The sequence below is a fragment of the Oreochromis niloticus genome, linkage group LG23 (genome assembly GCF_001858045.2).
Source record: "Oreochromis niloticus isolate F11D_XX linkage group LG23, O_niloticus_UMD_NMBU, whole genome shotgun sequence".
NCBI lineage: Eukaryota > Metazoa > Chordata > Actinopteri > Cichliformes > Cichlidae > Oreochromis > Oreochromis niloticus.
In genome coordinates, this window is record NC_031986.2 from 44,192,708 (window position 1) to 44,219,808 (window position 27,101).

Genomic DNA, 27,101 nt, shown 5'->3' on the forward strand with positions numbered 1-27,101 from the left:
TGATTCAGATAATTATTTGTTAAAAGCTAGAAATTTTAAATGAGAATAAGAAAGAAACGTATTTTTTGTCCCCCCCTTTCCCTGTTAATGCCCTACCTGCCCCCCTGGCATAACTTTGCTAGACCCGCCCCTGCACAGTTACCAGCTGTCAGCTACTTAGAAAAGGATCCTGGTGTTATTTGTCTCTCAGAAACAGTTCATAACTTCCCTTCAACCCTTCATCCCTCCAGCAAACATCAGCTGATACTAGAAATGAATATTAAATAAATTCTAACAACAGCTCATCAAGTTTAAAGGTGCTTCTGTTGTTTAGCGCGACCTCCGCTAGTTTGCTCTTTCTGACGCAGAGAGAAAAGCCGATCAGCTGATCGGGACAAATCGCGTTGCTTTTCACCTCAACTTTAAAGTTCGACCTCCTCGGCTGTAATTGGTCCTGCCCAGAGTCGATCATGACCAACTGGCCAATACACCACTATTCATTTATACCGTTGAAAAAAATAAAAGAAATAAAACCCCATCGGCCCATAAAAACGAAAAATCACGAGCGGCCCACCGGGCAAATGCCCGGTATGCCCGATGGCCAGTCCAGCTATGCATGTCAGGAAGGGCATCTGGCATAAAAACAGCTGTCAAATCAAACATGCAGTGCTTCCCGCTGAGGTGACCCCCGCTGAATAAAGGCTGTCTCAGGATTTAAACATAATTTCAGTAAAGACCTGATGATGAATTTAAAGCAGTGATTAGAACATGCACTGCAGATGTGAGTGCACGTGTGTGTGTGTGTGTGTGTGTGTGTGTGTGTGTGTGTATGTATACAGTAACTGGCCTTCGGCTACATTTTAAGCTCTGTCAGGTGTTGGGTAGCCTGCTGTGAATGAGGCAGAGGATCATTTGAGACGGAGCATCAATGCTGATTGAATTGGCTGGTCCTGAAAAAGACATGCAGGGTTTTATCAGACAGTGGAGAGACAGGAGGAAGCTGTTGATCTAATTGTAACTCTGAATGGACGTCTGTTTGCCTCGTCGCTGATGAACCCTTAAAGGATACGTGGTGTTTTTGGAGGATTAGCCTGTTGGCTAAATCACCCAGTCACTGATAGGCATAGATGGCAGCTATTGCATGTCCCTTCAGTCCACTGTAGTAACACTGAAACAAACAAAACACCTCACAAAGTTGTTACTTTTTTTATATTTTTGCTCTAATTGCTTTGGCGGCTGTGGATTTGTGTACATGAGTGGAGTGGGAGTCCCACAAATGATAACCTGCTAATTTAGCTGTATGCTGCAGTAAACACACTCACCACTGCTAATAACCATCGTTTTGTCCTTCTTTTAACAGTCACAGATGAAGACACAGTGAAGAGATACTACGCTAAGTTTGAGGAGAGGTTTTTCCAGACCTGTGAGAAGGAGCTTCTGAAAATCAATACTTTCTATTCAGGTATTTATTTACTTCAGTTACTCTTGAGACAATAATTGGTGGAGATTATATTAAATCAAGTCGATTACAAGAGGCCGTTTCAGAAGAATAACTGAAGAAGTTTCACAGTTACTATTCAGCTGGCAAATTTAGAAAAATCAATGTTAAGCAATATCACCTTAACGTAATTTAAAAACAATACTTCCATCTTTGAACGAGCTCTGGAACTAATCACAAATCAATGCTTTAACCTGTCTTCTATAATCACATACTGCATGTAAATGATATAAAGACTCCTATCAACTGTATCCTCATTTACTTCTTAGCATTTTTGCATAATTTACACTGTTTATTTACTCGCTGCTGAGTTCAGACAAGGCCAGCGGTAGTCGCGTTTCAGAGCAGGCCTGCCTGTGTGTATTTCAGGGAGTGAAGCGGGGAATGTGTGTACTGTGTAACATGAGATGGAAGCCATAATATATTCTGGTATTCTGGTACCAGAAGGTCCTGAGCTCCAGCTCTGAGTGAAGTGATGTTATCTAACAGCAGACCGTGCTTCCCCTGGAGGCCGTTAATGAAACTGCAGACTTGCTGGGTCAACGGCCGGCCAAGGTTTGTCCCAGCTCATAATGATGGGGTGTTTCTGGCAGACTGATGGCGAGAGCAGCAAACAAACGTGGTATAAATCACTTTGGACCGCGTTACCATGAAGCTGAACCAATTTTGAATCTCTTGATTTTTCTCAGAGCATTGCTGTTACCAACGCTCTTACTTTATAAAGGCAGCTTATGTAGAGGAGACCGCTGTGTCACGGTTTGATGAGATAAATCATCATCAATTTGATCAATTCTGACACATTTAAATGACCACCAACCATCGTGATTTTTACTTTCTACAATAATTAGAAAACACTACAAATTTTGAAACTTAAACTGCCTTTTGGGTTCAGTTCTGTTGTTTAAATGTGATGTAACCTATAAATAAAAGAGACATTTTTCATAGTGCAAGTCTGAGGTCTTTTTTTCTCATTAAACAAGAAAAGAAGAATTATTTAATAAAACTGAGTGGGCTGCGAAACTTAGAGGATAGAAAGTATCGATCCCATCACGCTAATGTGCCCATTTACTAATACCAGCGTTGGTATTGATACTATCAATATTTAGATCAATCTGCCTACCTCTGCTTTATAATTAGCAGGTTAGCGCCGGTTGATAGAACTCAGTAGTGCCTTTTAAAAAAACAAAAATTGCATGTTATTGTCTGTCAGTGAAGGACTATGAATAAAGGATAACAGAAGAAAACAGTCATTTCGGTGTTGTTCCTAATCGTCTCAGTGTGACATGAGTCACATCAGGGTTACAATAAGTGAGTCAGTGTGTCCTCAGCAGCCTGCAGCTCTGAGGTTGGTTAATGTTGTGCATGAAAACATCAACATCTCCTGTTTATCTTCCACACACAGGAGGAGGAAGCAAGAAATTGCAGAGCAGAGCTTTATCTGTGTGTGTGTGTGTGTGTGTGTGTGTGTGTGTGTGTGTGTGTGTGTGTGTTTAAAGCAGAGATGGAGATAAATTGTGTGCTGACTTTACATAAGACACTTGCCTCGACTGAGCTCTTTCTCTCTCCATCTCCCTCTGAAAGGGGTCCCTGACCTCTCACAGCCATCCTGCTGCAAAGCGCTAGAATCCAACAACACTTTCATCATCCTGGATTAAATACACAACAAAAAGAAATGAAGACGTGCTGTTTTAGGCTGATAGGATTTCACCCTGTCACTTTCTGGAAGCTGAGAAAGAACAAAAGGTGTTTGAAACACAGCTGAAACCTAAACCAACCAACACCTGTCTCTTTCAGCTTCATTAGCCCCACACAGATGAACTGTCCAGCCACATCTTCTGATGTGACACTGCACTCTTCACCTCGAGGCAGTCTGACTTTCTCACGAGCATTAAATCGAGCATTGGTTCGTATGCTTCTGTGCCTGTTGAGGGATTACTGTGAGTTTGGATGTCAAAGCAAGGTTTTCGCTTTCCCATGAGGCATCGATGTGACATCGAATAGCATAAAGAGGAAAAATCTTTGTTGGGTGGGTTCCACTCTGACTTGTGTAGAAAAAGAAATACTCCGGGTTGTAGTAATATACCCTGTAAACATTGTTTATGTCAACAAAGAAACTGTGTCATTCTACTGTTGGAATGACGAGCATGAGGATGTAATGGAAACCAGGCCTCTAAGCTGCCATCTACGTCCAAACAATGATAAATAGATGTTAGCTTTACTTCTATTTTCAACAGAGTTTGAAAAAGAGTTTTATTCAAATAAATTGAATCAAATGAAGAAAACAGGAAGGTAAATGAGAAGAAACAGGCTTCATTTATAAATGATTAGTTATTCTTTTTTTTGACAACTTTATTTATAATTTTCCAGTTTAACAAAAATACAGAAAAATATAACCTGAGTTGCGATTACAGACATTGCTGTTGTGAAACAGGTTGTTCCACAAATCAGCCGGATGCAGGAAAATGTATAATGTTTGCACACAAACAAGAAATACTACCATGTGAACAAAGCAGGAAACAGCAAAACAAGGGAAAAAGAGGGGGCTTGCTGCAGAGAGTAGGTGGCTTTGAAAAGAAAACACAAATAAAAGCAGTATTACATCATACTTCAGTAAATGATAACTTCTCCACATATCCAATAAAGGGTGACCAGGTTTTGTAGTATTTACTTTGAGACCCTCTCAGACTGTATCTCAGATCTCCAAGCACTTCATCACCTCTCACCCACTGAACAAACAACCTGAATCCTTCCATTTAAGAAGAATTAGCCTGCGTGCCAGGAGAGATGAAGCCACTGCATTCAGTTGATAAGAAGTTACACCTTGTTGGCGTGGGAGGACACCAAACACTGCTGTCATTGGATTAAAATCAGTTGTTTTCCCGCACACATATGACGAAGCTTTAAAAACTAATTCCCAGAACCGGTTCACATCAGAACAGGATCAAATGATTTGTTATTCTGATCTGTTTCGGGTGGCTGTGGTTCAGCATACAGAGCAGGTCATTTGCTAATCAGAAGGCTGGTGGTTCCCTGGGTAGTCCGGTCTGCATCCCAAGTGTCCTTGAGCAAGTTGCTGAACCCCGAGTTGCTCAGATGCGTTTGATGTACTGTGAACATGAGACAGAAAGCAGATAGACAAAGCGCCGTATAAGAACCGGTCCCATTCACCATTTAAACAAACAGCAGGAGGAAAATGAGAGCTGCTTGTTGGAAAAGTGAGTTGAACTGCAGGAGAAGTTAATGAAATGCAGGTTGCTGTCCAAGCAGCGTGTGATTACCCCTCCTCTCTCATTCTGTCTCTCTGGCTGTATTAACCCATCTCTGACCCAGATAATGGTCCCTCGGTCAGCAGCATTCACAGGTCAGCCTAAGAGTCTCCATGCTTCTGCTTCCTGGAACTGGCAGAAAGAAAGAATGCATAATCATCTTTATTGTCATGTGCTGCAGCAGTTTTTTGCATTTTAACAAGGGAGAGGTAAAGAAGCAAATGACCATAGTAAAGGCTCTCATTTTACCCAAATGCAGGAATAATATTAAGATTTTCAAAATAAAAGTCCAAGCAAACCAACAACCTGTTTTTTAACAGCTGCGCTGGGCTTATTAGTACTTTTACTATTTTTGTATTACTCTAAACATCCTCTAAAATGTATAATATTCATTATAATATGTGCAAATACACAGTGGATATAACCTCTGAATAATAACAATAAACATGCTTAACAGTAGATAAAACTGGACGTTGTGCTGTGCAAGTGTAAACATGTGTAAACAAGTGTTGTGTGTCCACAGCACAGTATGTGAGATGTATGTGATATCCTGTCATTGTCCTTCTGCAGAAAAGCTTGCCGAGGCCCAGAGACGATTTGCGACGCTGCAGAATGAGCTGCAGTCTTCACTGGACGCTCAGCGAGAGAGCAATGCTTCGCCCGGTCTGCGGAAACGCAAGACCAGGTTCCACCTGTCGCAGGAGGAGCGCTGCAAACACCACAACATCAAAGACCTGAAGCTAGCCTTCAGCGAGTTCTACCTCAGCCTCATCCTGCTTCAGAACTACCAGGTTTTTAGTGCATCTACATACTCAGGTCACGAGAGGTTGATCACTTTATGTTGCCTGCAGTCGCTTGATCAGACTACATATCTTTTCCAGTCTCTTTCCAGTCTGGTGTGGATCTGTAGCTGCTGGTTTCTTGTTGTCTCCCACAGAACCTGAACTTCACTGGTTTCCGTAAGATCCTGAAGAAACATGACAAGATCCTGGATACTTCTCGCGGGGCGGACTGGCGTGTGGCTCATGTGGAGGTGGCACCTTTCTACACCTGCAAGAAGATCACACAGCTCATTACTGAGACGGAGGTGCCTGCCTGCCACACGTGGATTTTACTGTATGTCAGACATGTGTAGAAAAAACTAACATTGTTTTTGTATCCAGACCCTGGTGACCACAGAGCTGGAGGGAGGCGATCGTCAAAGGGCCATGAAGAGGCTGAGAGTTCCTCCTCTGGGGGCAGCTCAGGTCAGAATCACAGCTGCTTACACTGGAAACACACAGGGGTATTCAGACTCGCCGACCACTTTAATAGGTACACCTGTTCAGCGGCTCATATGTAATCAGCTGATGGGGAACAAAGGTGAATGAAGTCACTCTGAACATGGCAATCTGGGACTCTCCACCATTTGACCCTAGAACTGAAGAAGGTTCTCGGATTGAAATGTCTTCAAGCAACTTAAAGAAGATCAGACGCTTTTCTTTCCAAGCTCCTTAGACCACAGTTGTTGGTTGTTTGTACAGTACAGGCTGAGTATTTCCAGAATGGCTGATCTGCTGGGATTGATTTTCCTGCACAGCCATGTGTAGAGTTTACAGAGAATGATCTGATATACTACAGATAATATCTGGCTTAAAATGCTTTGTTGATGTTAGAAGTCGGAGGAGAATAGCCAGACTGCTTTGAGCTGACAGGCTGAAGGCAACAATAACACAACCAAGGTATGCAGAAGAGCATCTCTGAGCACACATGCCAAACCTCGAAGCAGATGGTTACAGCACAAGACCACAACAGCTGCTGAAAGGATGGATCCATGCTTGTATCCACAGTTCAGGCTGGTGCTGGTGGTGTAATAGTGTGGGGGATACTATCTTTGTCACGGTTTGCGGGTGCAAGCCGTGTGGAAATTAAGTAGGACCAGGCAGCGGCAGCTCAAGTGCAGGTGAGAATTTATTAACAGTGATACAAATAAACAGAAATGGCGGGTGACACTAACAGGTAAACCTAAACTGGGAAAACTAACAAAGCAAACCAGAAACGAAGATGCAGGGAGGTCCGGGGAAATATACATGGAGAGACGCAGGGAGACCGAGGGGAAACAACACAGACGAACCAGCAACGAGGACGAGGTAACACACACTATAAATACACACGCCAGGAATCAGGGGAAGGGAAACAGGTGGGGAACACACCTGGAAGACATCACAACTGACGAGGCGGGGGAAAACGTAAACAGAACACACTAACATAAGACACAGACCTTCACAATAAAACAGGAACTACACATACAAGGACACACACGGGCCGAACAGAGTAAACACTAAACGGAGGAAGAACAGAACCAAAAATCACACTAAATAGAAAAACACAAAACGCTGGGTCAAACGGACCCAGGATCATGACAATCTTGGCTTTCTGTAGCACCAAGTGACCATCATGGTAGCTCCAGCCTGCCTGAGTATTCTTGCAGGCCATGTCCATCCCTTTATGACCGCAGTGTCCTCATCTTCATGGCCTCCACAGTCACTAGATCTCAGTCCAACAGAGCACCTTTGGAGTGTGATAGAACTGGATATAGACGACAAATATGCATCAACTGTCAATATAGACCAAGATCCCTGAGGAATGTTTCCAGCACCTAGTTGAGTCTAGTCTTAAATAATTAAGGCAGTTCAATCGTTTGGAAGAACTGAACATTATTTATTGACTTAAGGAATTTGATTGGGAAGCTCTTTGGTGATTAGACTCCAATGAACCATCATAGCAGAGTCCCAGCAACAATAGTGATTAGAACAGGATCCCCAGAGTGTAGATGCTGAAGGTGAAGTTGGAGGTTAGGACAGGTGGAAGAGGGTAGCATGAATCATTGATATTTACAGAACAGAGACTGAAGATGGGGCAAGAAAATAATCAAACTAGAGGAATAATGTCAGTGTTGAGTTTGTGGATGTGAAGAATAGACTAACAGCCTGAATTTCAAGGAAAGCAGGTCAATCAGTGATTATAGATCATTACTTAAGTCAAAAGGGTCCAACTTAATACTAGCAAGGAGTGCCTAATAAAGTGGCTAGTGAATGTGCTTCTTATACTTAAACCTCCCCTGTTCTGTAATTGTACTGTTGCAGATGTCACCTCTTGGAGAACAAATGTTGAAATGTGTGCTGAAGAATATCCCAGCATGCATCATTTTTGCATTTATCTAACTATAAAAAAAAATACAATTAAAAGCAAAACAGTGAAGTTTTTAAAAGAAAGAGAAATAAAGCCAGCGGGGTGAAAAAGAGTGAGAGAAAGACAAAGGAAACCATCAGAGCCTTCAGTATTGATTTTATAAGTGCCTCGACTCTGTTGAACACACAGGATATCATTCAGGAAAAAAACAAGGCTCTCCAATGCATCTTTTGCTGTTGCATTAATTACTGTCATGTCTGGCTTAAAGTGTGTAATATGTGAGCTCTCCGTGTCTCCTGTATGCATGTGTGTAATAAATATATTTATGCTTACAAGCAGGTAAAAGGAATGAAATTGGTTTAGAGTCTGTGACTCACTGCTGCATGACGTTTTGTCTAAATGACACCACATGAATGCACAGCGTCTTTGGACGTGTTAGTGTGAGTCCTCACATTAATCCGGTTTATTCCTGTCTGCCTGGTTCAGCCTGCTTTGGCCTGGACGACCTTTCGCGTGGGTCTCTACTGTGGCTTCTTCATCATTCTTGCCATCTGCTTCGTTCTCACTGGTAAGTCTAAGTTATTGTTTTCAGTCACCGGCGTCATAGTTCATCTTTATAAAGCAGTAAACACGCTGTGGTTTGTTTAGGTGCCGTGTTCTTCCGCTCTGAGAACGTCTGGCCTATGGTGCGGATCTATCGGGGCGGTTTCCTGTTGATCCAGTTCCTCTTCTTGTTGGGCATCAACACCTATGGATGGAGACAGGCTGGAGTCAACCACGTCCTCATCTTTGAGATCAATCCACGAAACAACCTCTCACACCAGCACCTGTTTGAGGTGAGAAAAAAGATGTCTCCTCTTATAGAAGATCCTGGAAAATTGCTCAAATCTCTGATTGGCAATCATGGATTTATAAACTGTTTCACGTGAGTAAACACGGTTGTTTAGCTACATGGGTAATTATGATTCAAGGAATAGATTATCATGTAAAATGAGATTCAATTCAGTAGAAACACTACCTTTAGATGCCCACAGGGTTTTGTTGGTAACCCAGAACTGAAAAGCAGAACTTCGTTTTCACTCGTTGTTCTGATTTTTGGGTTAATGGTGATCATGTGTCAGAGGAGATTTCTTTTAATGCCATTTTTCCTTCCTGTGCTGCAGATTGCTGGTTTCCTGGGCGTGTTGTGGTGTCTCAGCATCCTCTCCTGTCTCTACTCGCAGTACACTTACATCCCCATGCAGGCCAACCCTCTCATCCTTTATGGCTTCATGGTGCTCTTCCTCATCAACCCCTTCAAGACCTGCTACTACAAATCACGTTTCTGGCTCCTCAAATTGCTGGTCGGTTAACTCGTTTACTGGAAATGCTCCTTTGATGTATAGTAAATAGTCCCATGCTACAGTATTGCAAACTGATATGCTTAATCACAATGAGAAAAGTAAACAAAATAGGGGTGATAGATGACATTTATATGCCTGAAAGGGTCATTTTAGACCGTTGCTAGGTGGTTTCTAGGCAGGTATAATTCAAATTTTGTGGAAATAAATGAGATGCTATTGTTAGGAAATTAAAACGATAGGCTGCTTTCATAAGGTGTTGTAGGCTTAGAAAGGCAAAAAACAGCTCCAGGTTGCTAAGTGGTTGCCAGGGTCCGTGATGACATCACTATATACACCTCAAAAAAAAAGCTAAAGAATAAATCAGAGTTTAGCATCAAGTCAATTAAACCTGTGGGCATTGATCTATTCAGTTAAGTGGGGTTGTTAATAAGAGGGGCAACAATGAGACAGCCCCCTACACCTGAACGCTTTCACAGGTGGAGGCCTCTGACAGTTTTTCCTCCTCATCCTTTCTGACTGTTTTGCTGTAGTTTTGCCTTTAGCTGGGGTGAGTGTCACTGCTGCTAGCATTAGGCTCATGGACTGCTGTTTGGTATCAGGATGAAATCCTTGGAGCCACTGTCAGACCCTGCGCTGGTGCAGTGGCTCCTGGGTTCCTCCTGGGGCACAACATCCAGGCAGTTCCTGGAGAATGAAGGAACTGATACCATTGACTGGCCCCACGCTCTCTCGACTTAAATCCAATAGATCACCTCAGGGACAGTGTGTTTCCATCCATCCAACGCTCCCAGCTCAGACTGTCCAGGATCTCAGTGATCAGGACACCATCATGCCCTGACATTGTCAGACATGCATAAAAGCACACGGGGGCTGAAATTTAACCAAACTCTACAAACCCGCCTCGCCAGTTTCACTTTGATTTTTGGGTTGTCTTGAGTTCAGCCCACAGTAGATTGGTCATTTTCATTACCATCAGATAATGTGGCTTCCTTCCATTCCTAACACATTGCCAATTCCATTTTTTCCAATTTTTCTCAGTGTTTGGTTGCTTAACTCCTGATTGTGTAGGAGGAGTTTGCAGACAAAGAAACAGATACACAGGCAGACAGAGATTTGGTGTATTATAGTAAGATACCACCTACCATACTTGCTAAAAACGTTTGGAGTTGTGTCTTGACTCACTGGGTATTTTGCTAAAAAGACTGTAATTTAAACTGGATGCATGATCCCAACAGTCAGGGTTCCTGCAAGTACAATAACAGATATTTACAGCTGTGACACAGCAGCTGATAAGGACTGCTTTAACAACATGAACCCAGTGCACACACCATGAGATGGTGTAAGATCCCTGCTCTGTGTGTGTGCTGAGGAATGAACGGTGTCACTTTGCAGTGTTGGAGAGAAAGAAACAACCGTGGCAAACAGAAGGTTTATTACGCAGACGTTTTCAGTCCGAAAAAGAAAAAATATTCTCAAAAATGGTTAAATCATACTTTCAATAAATCCCATAAACACCAGTGAGCAGAGACTCAGTCATAGTTGGCTTAGATTCAGAGAACATACAGTAGCAAGCTCTTGGCGACGGGGTGTAATTTATTTTTTTCCTGTCTTATTTTACGCAACAAAGATTTAAAGTAAAAACAAAGGAAAATCAATTAGAAATTAGTTTCTGAGCTGCGTCTGCTTTTCTATTTTATTCACCTGCAATTTAAATGTATCTGCGCATGTGTGTGCATGCGTCTCTATCTCACACAGTGAATGCAGGTACAATTCAGATATCCATCTCAAATCTCATGTTTACAAAGCCCTCCTGTGTTACTCTGTCCTTTGTCTAAGCTGTGATAGGGGCCTTCAGGAGAGAGGGTGGGGTGTGTGTGTGTGTGTGTGTAGGGGTGTAGTGAGACAGAGGGCAGGGGGTGAGGGATAATAGAATGCAGCTTGTCTCTGGGGAGGTGGAGGCTGTGACTGTGCAATCATTACAGGCATAGATCTATCAGTATGTTGATGCCCGGAGCTCCTCCTTTCCCTCCTCCTCTTCTTCCACATCTCCTTCAGCCCCTCATCCTCCCTCCTTCTCCCCACCTGTCCCCCAGCATCAGCAGAAGACCCCCTGCTCGTATTCCTGTCCCTTCTTTCGCAGCTTCCCGCAGTCCTCAGCCCTGCTCCTCTGATTTGGCTTCACAGTCTCACTCTTGATTGGTCCTGCACACTCATAATGGCTAGCATAGAATTAGAAGAGATATGAAGTGTTGGATTATTGTTTCATTGGAGTAAACAGTGTGTTTTCTTACTAGTAATGAGATCAAATGTATCCATGTCAGGTGTGCGTGTTGCCTCTGATGACAAACACCAGTATAAGATTTCATTACAGGACAAATTGCAGAGCTAGCAGCTGAATTACAAGTGTTTGCTCAAGAAATGAAGACGTTACCATGAGTGCAGCAGGCTTAGCCTTTAGACAACAACACATGGAGTGGATATGAGTGAGATGGCCACTCGATCAATACTGACTTTGACTGACGGGTTAAAAGAAATCAGCTAATACCTGCAAAAACAAAAAATATCAATACTGTGTGACATTTGTAGTGAATAAAGAGTATGTGGGGTTTGGGAGGGTGCGTGCAGTCGCTCCTGAATGTCAGATGTAGCCGCGGGTGGGGTTAAATGGAAAAAGTCGAGCAGGGTTGTATCGTTTTACAAAGCGTGGTCAATAACTGAACCCCTGCCAAAGTCATATCCCAAATAACACGCCCGTAGAAGCAGGCTGCAGAGCACAGCCAGCTTCTTTCATGTGTTTGTGTTGTTCACCAATAATTAGCGGCACGCAAATACACAAATTCATGTGCACAAAAGCGTGACTCATTAGAGCGTCCTGTGGCGTGCTGATAAGGTAGACTGGAGGCTTCCCATTGCGTTAGGTGTCTCCCTCGGCTTTGCACTTCCCTCGTAAAGTACTGCAGGATTTGCACACGAATAATTTGTTGGCTAATTCAGTCTCAGTGATGAACTGCGGACTCGGGTAATTTCAGCATGACATCCCAGGTAAAGTTTGTTGCAGTGAGGTCAGCTGGGGCGTTTTCTGAAATGCAAGAAGCATTTTTCAGGTTTTTGTTCCACATTTTCTCTTTTCACCATCCGTCTTTTCATTCTTCAGTTTCGTGTTTTCACCGCGCCGTTTCACCGGGTGGAGTTTGCAGACTTCTGGCTGGCTGATCAGCTCAACTCTCTGGTGTTTATTCTCATGGACCTGGAGTATCTCTTCTGCTTCTACATCTTCGAGCTGCAGTGGAGCAACAGCAAGGGCCTGTTACCCAACTTTGGAGGTGAGGCGTTACGCTCTGCCTTTTGTCTACTGGAAAAGCATGCACAGTAGAAACACTGAAAAAGCTTCTGTATGTTTAAGCCCTTTGGTTGCACAGGGACAAACGTAGTGTAGCTAATGGACAGATCAGGGTTATCATACTATTTGTTCTGCGTCTAATGTGACAGACTGTTGAGATTTCCTGTGAGAAAATATGACATTTTAATCGCCATCTACTCGAGTGACACCTTGGCCTCCATGTGCCAATTAACATAGAGCTAATGGAAAGTAAGTGTTTGGTCACACAGGGGGCATCATGTGACTCTCATAATGATGAGTGCTTAGTGCAAAGGGTAACATGGAGAGGAAAGTGTTGTAGAGTGAAAGAAGAGAGCATCTTCGCATCAGCCGTGACACCACCAAGTTCACACCCTTGGAGACTTTTGTGACTGCATTTTGCACGACTGTGACATCATCACGCCGGCAGAATGTGTCCACAGAGGAATTTCTGCACCAGGACTTCATTTTTCCCTGATCACACACACACTGGAGTGAACAGTGCTCTGTTTTATATTGTTCTAGATTCCCGAGACTTCGTATGCCACAGCTACTCCTACGGTCTCCGTGCCATCATCCAGTGTCTGCCTGCTTGGCTGCGTTTCATCCAGTGCTTGAGGCGTTACCGTGACACAAAGAGGGCCTTCCCACACCTGGTGAACGCTGGGAAATATTCTACCACCTTCTTTGTTGTCACCTTTGCCGCCCTCTACGCCACACACGAAGGTAGGAGGCGGGACTGATAAACATATGCTGAGGTATCAGCTGGGCAGACGTTATATAACAGCTTATGTCATTTGCAGTGCTTTGAATCAAAGAGGAACCCAACGCAGACACGTTCAGTCTCAAGCTGAAAAATCAACAGTTTCGGTGTGTTTCCTGTATTACAGGAACATGTCAGCTGTGGAGCTGTGTGTACTCAAAGAGCAGAGGTGACCTTGAGCGCAAATGCTAGAAGCTGGCCTTGGTTTCCATGTCAGTGCCTGGAGCTTTATAAAGAAAGTGGGAGAGGTCTGTCAAACACAGCTGTATATAAACAAGACTCTGCTCTCAGTTCAGGAGGTCAGACAGAGAAGAGGCAGCAGATTGGTGAAAGTCGTGGATTTAAAAAGAAAAAGCAGAGATTTGAAATTACGAGCAGGTTGGAAGGAGACAGAGGATGTAAAAAGAGAACGTTAGCATTAATAGTCGAGTCACTCGCTCCGTAACAGCTTCATAATTACCCTGAAATTATTAAAATGATTCTGATTCAGAAGCCATATCACAAAGGAATTCATGTTCAGAGACGCTCGGGCAGTAAAAGCATCTCTTTAGCATGCAGCTTTGCATTTCTCGTCTCCATCGCAGATATTTGTTCACACGTCTCCTTTCAAAGCTGCTTTTCTATTTAAACCCTTGCTGGCGTTTTGCTGGCCGATATATTTATTTTCCAGCAAAATGCCAGCTATGAAACTTCATCTGCAACCTTTTAAATCACTAAATGCTATTTCTCGGTTTGGCTTTTTTCTCTTTCGATATAAATTTAAATCAATGCTTTTGCTTCCTAAGCTGACCATCAGTGATATTGGATGAACCAGAAGGAGAGACAGACAGACCTCGTTTTCTTTTTTTTCTTCCATCTCAGTAGGAAAGGCGTCCATTAAACCATATCCTCCTTCCTCCTCTGGTCTGAAGCCTGTGTACCCTTAGACTAATGGCCTCCCTTCATGTGTTATTCTGTATGAAGCTGTCTTTCATCCAGCGTGATAATGGAGGCCAAGCCTGATCGCTGGTTAAGTGAAGGAGGAGGGTGGGAGGACGGTTCCACAGACACACACAGACACGACGTAGAATAAACGGTTGAGGAAACTGCCTGTTGAGGAGATCTTTTGAGTGTTTCCTACATAAATAATGCTTCTGTGTATTTTAAAGGCCTTGATGACTGAATGCGGTTGCCAATATCAGAATAACCTGAATCCAAATATGGTAAAGAAGCATAAAGAGCCTCAGACACACTAAAAATACAGAGTCGAGGTATGAAGGAGCCGTTAGCGCTGATATTCACTGGAGCCTTACTGCGGACAGGACGGTGCCAAGTCTGCCTGCATTGCCCAGCAGACCTGACAGAAAAGACAGCAGGTTGGTATCATGTTCACACCACTCGGTCCAGCTGTAAAAGCTGTCTGGAGTGTCAGTCGGTATCTGGCAAAGGTCCCAGCGCCTGCGAGTGGATGTGTCACCTTCATCGCTAACGCTTTCATTGTGACCTCACTGCCACATCACCTCGCCGGTTCCTGGAACTGCCCACACAGAACTCCGGGAAGCAAAATGAAGGAAATAAATCACAGGATTCTCTATAGAGGGCTGAGTGGTGTTCATTGGCCTGTGCTTCCATTTGCTGATCTAAATCTGCAAAATTAAGAGGCACAGTCTCCTCTGTGGTCTATATGGGCCAAAGTGGAATGTGGCATTGGAAATTAAATAAGTAATCTGTGTGTGTTGGATCATATTTTTTAATGTGATTCAGCAAAGCTGAGCAGATTCCTCCCCTCAGAGGAAACAGCTCACTGCTGTGAGCAGCTGATTGGACACTGTCATGAAACTGTAATCTCAGCAGAGGCTCTGAGGCCTGTAACCTGAGAGATGCTGGAGGATTTCCTGGTGTGGGCAGAGTTCCCAAACTGTAGCTGCACTGAGGCCTGACAGTAAAGCAGCTGCTTTTCTCGGGATCAATACGGGATCTGCTTTATGTACAGCAGCTTGAGACTTATCACTGTTTGAGATGCAGAGGAGTTGCAGGCCTAATGCTAATTTAAATTCTTGGGATTTATCCAAAGGGAAGGCAAAGGCAGAAGAAAACGATGTTTCACGGTCAGAACGAGAAACGCAGCCCTGTGCTAGCCAGGGAAATGTTGTTTGGAGACGGGAAAATGTGATGTTAAAGGTAAACCACAAAGTGCAGTGTAGAGTCATTGCAGGCATGGTTTTAAAGAGATCCCTCCATCTGTAACACCAAATCCTGTAAAACATCTAAAATAACCCTGAGGAACACGACTCCTGTGGGTCTGTGTGTGAGGTTAACTGTGGTGGTGACGGGTGGACACGGACTGAGACGGCTGCAGAGAAGAATCCGTAAATTTAGAAGCGAGAAGCTGAGAGGAAAGTAAAATGTGAAATATGATGGGAAGAGGTTGGAGAGAAAGCAAGGGTGCAGCAGGGGCAAGTGAGGACACGAAAGGGAGGAGATACTAAGATTTAAAAGATATCAAAACGGAAATAATGGAGGAGAGGAGAGGAGAGGAGAGGAGAGTGTAATTACCAGCCCCGGGCTGAACGCATGCCTGCCGGACTCTGCTGGAATAGAGATGAGGCCTGAACTGACAGCTTTTATAACTTAATTTCAGGTACTGACCCCTCGTTCATTATCAGGAGAGGAATTGCAGCACACACACCGACACAGCGCTTGTCAAACACACACTCACGTTTACCGAAAACAGATAAAAGCTCTGCTTTGGGTCAAACCCTCTCTCTCTCTCGCCATCTGTTTGAACTCCGATTCACCCCTGCTAAGCCCAAAAAGCAGACTCTTGTTATTATCAGTAAAGCACATCTCGATTCAGATACAAGGTGGAAATCTGATAAAGTGCATCTTCTGTGCACATGTTGAGATGGAGCTAACAGGTAAAATAATTAAAATAAAGCTGTAAGTAACATATTAGGTTGGAAGAAGTCTGAGCTGGAGTTGAATAAGCACTCAGATCCTTGATTTATCTGAAAGCACGGAGACAACACTAAAAATGGCATTTTAAACCCTGCTCTGAACACAAAGGTATTATCTGAAAATCTCTATAAAATATTCAAACTAAAAGCACCTAAAACTGACCGCTGGGACTGTATTTGTTATCATATAATACTACAGTAGTATTAGGTTGTTTGTACTTATGCATTAATACTTGAAAAGCATTGTGCTGTTGTATCTGATCGAATTATGTTTTACATGGTTTATTCATAGAGTGAGGCTGTAAGTTTCTCTCCAGCAGGGCACAAGATACATCAGATCATTAATGACGTATTAAAGAAAAAAATATCATTGTTGGTCTTTTCTCTCATTTTAAATATCGTGTTATCTCTTTGGACCAGTACTTTTGGGCCTCTAGACTTCTTTTTAAGCTTCCTACTGGTGATGCTGGATAAGTGAGGCCTAGAATAAATGACAGAGGCTCTTAATAGTAAAACCAAAGGGGAAATCGGCCCTACTGAAAACACATGTAAGGTGATAACCAGCCAATGTAGTTAACTGTCTCCAACAATTTAAACGCTCATGATACACTGTTTGAAAAGTTATTTGCTTTCACCTTTATTATGAAATAAATGTATTACCTGTATAATAATGATGCCGTGGACTTTTAGATCAGCTCCTCTGTTTCACTGTGCAGTCCTGTCAGACACCAGATGTTACTCTGGGTGTTGGAAGAACCAGAGGGAGGTGAGGACACGACAGAGAGACATGATTCTAAGATTTAAATGTTGAAACGCTTTTATCAAAGAAAAAGAAATAGTTGAACAGGCTGAGTGACACATGAGGACGGTGGGATAGGACTGAGGAGGAGGGCTCTGGAGAAAGTTCAAAAGTTCTAATCACCCCAATACAGTCGGAGGGACGGTGGATTTATCAGGCAGGAGGAAAAGAGAAGGTCACACAGAAGATTCATGGAGGATTGGTGTGCATCCTCACAACGGATGGGGTGAGATGGAAGCTCCAAAAGGGAATAACCAAAAGATGAAGAATTAGTTGGTGTTTCAATATCTAAGGTTATCTGGCCTTTGTGACTGCACCATGGGAGGGGAAGTGTGGGGGGAGCTGTCTATTTCCACATTAACCTTCTGCCTACCTTCATGTTTCACGCCTTCATAGTTTGCTCAGTGTGGAATCCTTGGCCTGCATCTGTCTGTGTTTTTAACTGCTAACTAAACCAAAAACATGTGACACAAGGTGAAAAAGAACTAAAACGCTCAGATGAGCAAGAATCGAAAACAAACCACGCTGTGAGGACGAGTGCTGGACTCTTAACAGTGAAAAGGAAAAGCTGAAAAATAATTCAGCAGCAGCCATTGTTGTTGTTTGCAAGTCGTTTCCCTCTTTTGGAACTTGACCTCTGCAAAAGATGTGCTCTGTCTTTATCAGCACGACTGGCCATGACAACAACAGTGTGTGTGTTTGAAAGGTAAATAGAGATTGAGTGTGTGTGACAGGAGCCAGTAACCACCGTTAGCCCATCCTGACCAATTCAATCAATGCCCATCCCACCATGGTTGACCTCTTAATGGTCCAACAGCGACCCATCCTTGTGGAAAAACAGCATCAGGGAGTGGACGGTTAAATACCTCAGTACGTTAAAGCTAAAGGAAATCACATCGGTGGATATTCTCCAGTGAAAAGAGTCTATTGTCCGGGACTAAGTTTAATCTACAGCTGGGAGACCTCGGTGTGGCCGTAGGGACCGGTTCCATCCCGTCGCTCAGCTGATGCAGCAAACAGCACAATGGAGGCAGCAGTTAACAAAACAGCGCAGCAGTAATTCTCCGTTGTCCCGGCTCTGATCCCTGGCGTCTCGTAGGCTGGCGGCACGTAGAACAGTGACTATGACAAATGAGAGCGAGCCCGATCTCTGCCTGGTGGCTGCCGTCTGTGTCTGTGCGAGTCGATGTGAAAGGCCATCGGGTGCTGATTTATACATCGGCGCCCACTGAGGAACAAGAAAATCACATCCGCACGGCTCCCACAGAGACACGCGGGCGCTGCTGAGCGCCGCTATAAAAACACTGTGACATTATGCAGCACATCAAACAGCTGTAAACTAACTGCAGATTGTTGTACAGCCCACAGCTGAGAGCACTTTAACAAATAAGAATTATCACGATTAATCCTTCATTCATGTCTCAGGAGGCAGAGAGAGTGGGGGTTTTTTAGGACTTACAACTTTTGTTTTTTAGAGAAAAAAATCTACTGTCATAACATCAGGTCCTGTTTTATTTAGCATCATCACCTTACAGCAAGGAGGTCTTGGCTTCCTTTACTAAGAAGTCAGTGGTTCAACCTTGGCTCCTCCAACCTACATGGGGAAGTATCCTTGGGTAGGATACTGCATCCCATAAGTGCTCTTTGCTGTATCCATCGGAGTGTGAGTGTGTGAAGGTTAAAAGTGCCGTGTGTTTGCCTGAGTTCTCACAGCCCAAAGACCTCTATGGGTCTGTCTCTGACAGACTGGAGACCTGTGTATCATATATAACCACTCCTATGCTCTTTTGCTGTTTTACTCTTTGAAGATTCCCCCTTGATCCTGCAAAGACCGGTGGGTGCCCGTCTCTGCAGGAACCTGGGCAAATGTTGGTCCTTTATTTATCCAGGTGAAAAAACTCATTGAGATTAAAAATCTCATTTCCAAGAGAGACCTGGCATCATGGCAGCGAAAGTCAAAACTACATGTACCACATAAGTACATTTAAACACAGTTTTCACGGCTCCCCTTGACCTTTGACACAACTGCCCCATAAAAAGTGCAAACTGACATGCTATGTACATTTTCAAGAGTCCCTAAAACCACTCTTTAAACCACATTTACATTTTGCAGGTGGCGCTATAGAGCCATTTTCCCACACCCACGGAAAAAACCAATAAAACATGACAGCCTTCATCGCGTTTGAGGCGTGGGCCAAATTTCATGACTTTAGAAGCTTTCCTAGCTCCTCATCGGCAGCTTACCAGTTCATGGCGAATCACCATGCCAACAGGGCGTGGTCTTAAATAAAAACTCACAATTTTCACAGTAAGGCATCATCGGGGTCGAAGTTAATGCAGATGACCTTTGGGGTGCATGTAATGAACCTGTGAAGAGGACAAAAGTTGATCTTTCCTGTTCCCACTAGGTGGCGCTCTAACTGGCGCTTATTATTATGTGTGCCTATGCCAAGAGGCACACATATTACTATTCGTCGGATTTATTATTATGTGTGCCTATGGAAAGAGGCACACATATTACTATTCGTCGGATTTATTATTATTATTATTCTCCAGTTTCCGCCTGAAATTTTGCAGCGAATCTCGCCTCGCAGTTTTGAGACAAGCTTCATATATGTTACCTCATTTTGTGCGGCCGGATCTGGAATGGTGTGCTATGACTTTTGGTGTTTATGAATTTTATAGTTTTTTAAATATTAATATTTTAGTGAAAATTTTCCCGCGCTCCTCTGCCAAACAGTTTTGACATTAGGGTTACATATGTTAGATCATTTTGTGCGGCTGGAGCTGGACTATTATGTTATGACTTTTGGTGTTTATAACTTTTATAGTTTTTTAAATATTAATATTTTAGTGCAAATTTAGGCCAATTCATCTTTTGGCGCCAAATAAACAGACTTCATTTGTGGTGTCTTGGCTCTCTCTAGTGGTATACCGGGAGTAGTACAGCCGAAAAGATTTATCCTTGTGTTGAAAACTCCATATCCCACAATTCATAGCACGCCTCTACAGAGTGAACAATGGCGGCCACCACTTCGTTTTATATGTCTTTTATTCGTGTTTCTAGGTCACAAAATAAGCTTTTAAGATATTTTCAGGCGAGAATGTAGGTGTGTAAACTTCAAATATCTGCTTGTTTTATCAAGACATCCCATATTTAGCGACAGTGCTCTGACTACGTCGGTCCTGTCTGACAGCTAGCCGGCTACCTAGCTAGCTGCCGCACTTGGCTGCAAATGGATAGCGAGGGACTCTCTCTGTCGTTTCACCTCCCCGGTCTCTCGCAAATGCTCGCATAGAATCGGAGTTACAGCTGGATGTGGAAAAAATAACTGAGTTGTTTGGTGGTGCTATAACGCGGAGCTACAACAGTGGGCAGCTATCCACCGGTGTATGACAGAAAGGATATGCCGCGAATGAGACATACGAGGCAGGCGACCGGTGTTTGCTAACGCGGAGGTCAATCGTGGATCAGGGAAAGCGAAGGCAGGAGCGTGAGGTGAACTGAATTTCAGGTAAGAAGTTATGACCTGCACTGTATTTGGGTCAGATATAAACCGAGTTTAGGTGTAGTTTATTTAGCAACAGTTCTCTTACGTGTTGCTGATAGCCGGCTGGCTAGCTAGCTAGCGCCGCTAGCTTAGCTAGCTAGCGCGGCTAGCGACCCTTCGTGAAAAACCACCCAGGCTTGGCTGATAGTGAGGTGGCTAAAATTTGTTTAATCGCCCGATCGCTCGGCAAGGGTCTGTGTCTTAGCTGGACTTATTTTTCGTTTATATGGGCCGATGATGCTTGTCGATGTGGAAAAAATAACTGAGTTGTTTGGTGGTGGAGCTACAACAGAGGGCAGCTATCCACCGGTGTGTGACAGAAAGGACATGCCGCCAACGAGACATACGAGGCCGGGCAGGCGATTGCTAACGCGGTGGTCAATCATGGATCAGGGAAAGCGAAGGCAGGAGCGTGAGGTGAACTGAATTTCAGGTAAGAAGTTATGAACTGCACTCTATTTCGGTCAGATATAAACCGAGTTTAGGTGTAGTTTATTTTCGTTGTGCTGACTTTTTCAGTCACTTACAATAACTCGTACTGCGTTCTAGCTAGCACGACGGAGTTTCTATACAGCTGTGTGCGCATGTTGAACTTTATGACAGCCTCCCCTGTCATTCTCTCGCCTGTTGAAACTTCAGTCATGAAACTGATCAATGATCGGCGTTTCTCTCTTGTTTGTTTATCGCGCAAAACAACAGCAGCACGTTTAAGCTTGATCAGCTGTTGTTAGAATTCATTTGCTTTTAATTTCTGGTATCAGCTGATGTTTGCTGGAGCTACAGCTGTAAAAACGGGAGATGTCCTTACTGAATCATCAGAGCTGAACTGGTGATGGAGAAACAGGTTTACTCTTTAGGTGACATGAATAAGTTGAAGGGAAGTTATGAACTATTTTTGACAGACAAATACAGGGAGTGCAGAATTATTAGGCAAGTTGTATTTTTGAGGAATAATTTTATTATTGAACAACAACCATGTTCTAAATGAACCCAAAAAACTCATTAATATCAAAGCTGAAAGTTTTTGGAAGTAGTTTTTAGTTTTAGCTATTTTAGGGGGATATCTGTGTGTGCAGGTGACTATTACTGTGCATAATTATTAGGCAACTTAACAAAAAACAAATATATACCCATTTCAATTATTTATTTTTACCAGTGAAACCAATATAACATCTCCACATTCACAAATATACATTTCTGACATTCAAAAACAAAACCAAAGCAAATCAGCGACCAATATAGCCACCTTTCTTTGCAAGGACACTCAAAAGCCTGCCATCCATGGATTCTGTCAGTGTTTTGATCTGTTCACCATCAACATTGCGTGCAGCAGCAACCACAGCCTCCCAGACACTGTTCAGAGAGGTGTATTGTTTTCCCTCCTTGTAAATCTCACATTTGATGATGGACCACAGGTTCTCAATGGGTTCAGATCAGGTGAACAAGGAGGCCATGTCATTAGTTTTTCTTCTTTTATACCCTTTCTTGCCAGCCACGCTGTGGAGTACTTGGACGCGTGTGATGGAGCATTGTCCTGCATGAAAATCATGTTTTTCTTGAAGGATGCAGACTTCTTCCTGTACCACTGCTTGAAGAAGGTGTCTTCCAGAAACTGGCAGTAGCACTGTGAGTTGAGCTTGACTCCATCCTCAACCCGAAAAGGCCCCACAAGCTCATCTTTGATGATACCAGCCCAAACCAGTACTCCACCTCCACCTTGCTGGCGTCTGAGTGGGACTGGAGCTCTCTGCCCTTTACCAATCCAGCCACGGGCCCATCCATCTGGCCCATCAAGACTCACTCTCATTTCATCAGTCCATAAAACCTTAGAAAAATCAGTCTTGACATATTTCTTGGCCCAGTCTTGACGTTTCAGCTTGTGTGTCTTGTTCAGTGGTGGTCGTCTTTCAGCCTTTCTTACCTTGGCCATGTCTCTGAGTATTGCACACCTTGTGCTTTTGGGCACTCCAGTGATGTTGCAGCTCTGAAATATGGCCAAACTGGTGGCAAGTGGCATCTTGGCAGCTGCACGCTTGACTTTTCTCAGTTCATGGGCAGTTATTTTGCGCCTTGGTTTTTCCACACGCTTCTTGCGACCCTGTTGACTATTTTGAATGAAACGCTTGATTGTTCGATGATCACGCTTCAGAAGCTTTGCAATTTTAAGACTGCTGCATCCCTCTGCAAGATATCTCACTATTTTTGACTTTTCTGAGCCTGTCAAGTCCTTCTTTTGACCCATTTTGCCAAAGGAAAGGAAGTTGCCTAATAATTATGCACACCTGATATAGGGTGTTGATGTCATTAGACCACACCCCTTCTCATTACAGAGATGCACATCACCTAATATGCTTAATTGGTAGTAGGCTTTCGAGCCTATACAGCTTGGAGTAAGACAACATGCATGAAGAGGATGATGTGGACAAAATACTCATTTGCCTAATAATTCTGCACTCCCTGTAAACACCAAGCTCCTTTTTTTGTGTAGCTGACAGCTGGTAACTGTGCAGGGGCGGATCTAGCAAAGCTTTTGCCAGGGGGCCAGGTAGGGCATTAACAGGGAAAGGTGGACACAAAGATATACTTTTCTTTCTTACTCTCATATAAAATATTTAGCTTTTATTAAATAGTTATCTGAATCTTACAACCAAAGTTTGTATAATAATACACAAGATTGGCTGTAGACCATTGTTCATCATTCAGAACACTGTGTAAAAATAACAAAAAACAAAAAGTGAATGCGAAAGTGCATACATATTTATTTTATGTGTTTGATGTGTGTGTCGGGGCATGGTCTGCAGTGCCGCTGCAGGGGAGGTGGACCCACGGGTGTAAAGTCTGTGCTCTCTTGGCTGTTTTTTGGGTGTGTGTTGGGCTATGAGTTGAAAAGCTACGGCTGCCTGTGTGGGTACACCAACCATGTGTGAAAAGTGGTCCATAACGTAATGCTTCAAAGCATGTTCATGCAAACATTGTCGGGGTCTGCCGTGATACAATGGGACTTCTGCTCATGAACCTCTGTGCACAGCGTCTGCAAATCGGGGCTGTACGAAGTCACCTCATCTTTACCCAAAACTGTAAGCTGTCATCTGTGAGGCGCGAGCGGTGTTTGTTTTTATCATAATTCATGGTGGAGAATGGCTGCTCTGCTGAGTTTTGCTCTCTGTAGCCGTATGAATGGCAAACTACACTGATTACCAGCGGCATAGGCACACATAAAATTTCTTCTGAAATTTTCGCTTTCTAGTTCTTATCATTATTATTATTATTATTTTCCTTTTTCCGCCTGAAATTTTGCGGTGTATCTCGACCCGCAGTTTTTGGACAAGCTTCATATATGTTACCTCATTTTGTGCGGCTGGATCTGGAATGGTGTGCTATGACTTTTGGTGTTTATGAATATTATAGTTTTTTAAATATTAATATTTTAGTGAAAATTTTCCCGCGCTCCTCTGCCAAACAGTTTTGACAATAGGGGTACATATGTTACATCATTTTGTGCGGCTGGAGCTGGGCTAGTATGGTGTGACTTTTGGTGTTTATAACTTTTATAGTTTTTGAAATATTTAGATTTTAGTGCAAATTTAGGCCAATTTCTAGGCTCCTGAGAAAGATTCTGCTTTTGGCACCATAGAAACAGACTTCATTTGTGGTGTCTTGGCTCTCTCTAGTGGTATACCGGGAGTAGTACAGCCGAAAAGATTTTATCCTTGTGTTGAAAACTCCATATCCCACAATTCATAGCACGCCTCTACAGAGTGAACAATGGCGGCCACCACTTCGTTTTATATGTCTTTTATTCGTGTTTCTAGGTCACAAAATAAACTTTTAAGATATTTTCAGGCGAGAATGTAGGTGTGTAAACTTCAAATATCTGCTTGTTTTATCAAGACATCCCATATTTAGCGACAGTGCTCTGACAACGTCGGTCCTGCCTGACAGCTAGCCGGCTACCTAGCTAGCTGCCGCACTTGGCTGCAAATGGATAGCGAGGGGACTCTCTCTGTCGTTTCACCTCCCCGGTCTCTCGCAAATGCTCGCATAGAATCGGAGTTACAGTTGGATGTGGAAAAAATAACTGAGTTGTTTGGTGGTGCTATAACGCGGAGCTACAACAGTGGGCAGCTATCCACCGGTGTATGACAGAAAGGACATGCCGCGACCGCCGATCGACCGGTGTTTGCTAACGCGGAGGTCAATCGTGGATCAGGGAAAGCGAAGGCAGGAGCGTGAGGTGAACTGAATTTCAGGTAAGAAGTTATGACCTGCACTCTATTTGGGTCAGATATAAACAGAGTTTAGGTGTAGTTTATTTAGCAGCAGTTCTCTTATGTGTTGCTGATAGCCGGCTAGCTAGCTAGCGCCGCTAGCATAGTTAGCTAGCACCGCTAGCGACCCTTCGTGAAAAAGCACCCAGGCTTGGCTTATATTGAGGCGGGTGAAACTCGTGTCAGCACCCGGTCGCTCGCCGACAGTATGTGTTTTAGCTGGACTTATTTTTCGTTTATATGGACCGATGATTTATTTATTTATTCATTTTAGTAACGGTATAAACAGTGAAAGGTGGTGGATTGGCCAGATGTAAACTTCAAATATCTGCTCGTGTTACCAAGACATCCCATATTAGCTCTGATGTTTTCGGTGCCTGCAAAGAGCTAGACAGGTAGCTAGCTAACCCGAGCTGGCTGTCTTTTTGACTCAGGGTCATAGCTGGACTTATTTTTCGTTTTTATGAGCCGATGAGGGTTTTTTTTTTAGTAACGGTACAAACAGTGAAAGGCGGTGGATTGTCCAGATGCTGGTCGATGTGGAAAAAATAACTGAGTTGTTTGGTAGTCGCTGACGCGGAGCTACAACCGAGGGCAGCTATCCACCGGTGTGTGTCAGAAAGAACATGCGGGGAACGAGGCGGCGAGGCGACCGCCGATCGACCGGTGGTAGATCGTGGATCAGGGAAACCGAAGGCAGGAGAAGCAGGCGGCTGCCGGTCGGAGCGTGAGGTGAACTGAATTTCAGGTAAGAAGTTATGACCTGCACTCTATTTGGGTCAGATATAAACCGAGTTTAGGTGTAGTTTATTTTCGTTGTGCTGACTTTTTACAATCAGTTATAATAACTCGTACTGCGTGGTAGCTAGCACGATGGAGTTTCTATACAGCTGTGTGCCCGCTAAGTTACTGATGTTGAACTTTATGACAGCCTCCCCTGTCATTCTCTCGCCTGTTCAAACTTCAGTCATGAAACTGATCAATGATCGGCTTTTCTCTCTTGTTTGTTTATCGCGCTAAACAACAGCAGCACGTTTAAGCTTGATCAGCTGTTGTTAGAATTCATTTGATTTTAATTTCTAGTATCAGCTGATGTTTGCTGGAGCCACAGCTGTAGAAGCGGCTGGTCAAAACCAGGAGATGACCTTACTGAATCATCAGAGCTGAACTGGTGATGGAGAAACAGGTTTACCTTTTTTTTAGGTGACATGAATGAGTTGAAGGGAAGTTATGAACTGTTTCTGAGAGAAATAAACACCAAGCTCCTTTTTTTATTTAGCTGACAGCTGGTAACTGTGCAGGGGCGGATCTAGCAAAGCTTTTGCCAGGGGGCCAGGTAGGGCATTAACAGAGAAAGGTGGACACAAAGATATACTTTTCTTTCTTACTCTCATACAGGGAGTGCAGAATTATTAGGCAAGTTGTATTTTTGAGGAATAATTTTATTATTGAACAACAACCATGTTCTCAATGAACCCAAAAAACACATTAATATCAAAGCTGAATGTTTTCGGAAGTAGTTTTTAGTTTGTGTTTAGTTTTAGCTATTTTAGGGGGATATCTGTGTGTGCAGGTGACTATTACTGTGCATAATTATTAGGCAACTTAACAAAAAACAAATATATACCCATTTCAATTATTTATTTTTACCAGTGAAACCAATATAACATCTCCACATTCACAAATATACATTTCTGACATTCAAAAACAAAACAAAAACAAATCAGCGACCAATATAGCCACCTTTCTTTGCAAGGACACTCAAAAGCCTGCCATCCATGGATTCTGTCAGTGTTTTGATCTGTTCACCATCAACATTGCGTGCAGCAGCAACCACAGCCTCCCAGACACTGTTCAGAGAGGTGTACTGTTTTCCCTCCTTGTAAATCTCACATTTGATGATGGACCACAGGTTCTCAATGGGGTTCAGATCAGGTGAACAAGGAGGCCATGTCATTAGTTTTTCTTCTTTTATACCCTTTCTTGCCAGCCACGCTGTGGAGTACTTGGACGCGTGTGATGGAGCATTGTCCTGCATGAAAATCATGTTTTTCTTGAAGGATGCAGACTTCTTCCTGTACCACTGCTTGAAGAAGGTGTCTTCCAGAAACTGGCAGTAGGACTGGGAGTTGAGCTTGACTCCATCCTCAACCCGAAAAGGCCCCACAA

General features: G+C 43.4%; 1 protein-coding gene across 1 annotated transcript in view; it reads left to right on the forward strand.

Annotated features, from left to right (window-relative positions):
- The window catches only part of xpr1a (xenotropic and polytropic retrovirus receptor 1a), an 84,047-nt gene that overhangs the window by 48,725 nt on the left and 8,221 nt on the right, over positions 1–27,101 (forward strand). The window contains exons 3-11 of the mRNA XM_025902866.1: positions 1,340–1,441; positions 5,314–5,534; positions 5,681–5,830; positions 5,907–5,990; positions 8,401–8,482; positions 8,563–8,750; positions 9,078–9,257; positions 12,412–12,580; positions 13,141–13,341. Coding sequence (XP_025758651.1) covers positions 1,340–1,441; positions 5,314–5,534; positions 5,681–5,830; positions 5,907–5,990; positions 8,401–8,482; positions 8,563–8,750; positions 9,078–9,257; positions 12,412–12,580; positions 13,141–13,341 — 1,377 coding nt within the window. The remainder of the gene's footprint in view (positions 1–1,339; positions 1,442–5,313; positions 5,535–5,680; positions 5,831–5,906; positions 5,991–8,400; positions 8,483–8,562; positions 8,751–9,077; positions 9,258–12,411; positions 12,581–13,140; positions 13,342–27,101) is intronic.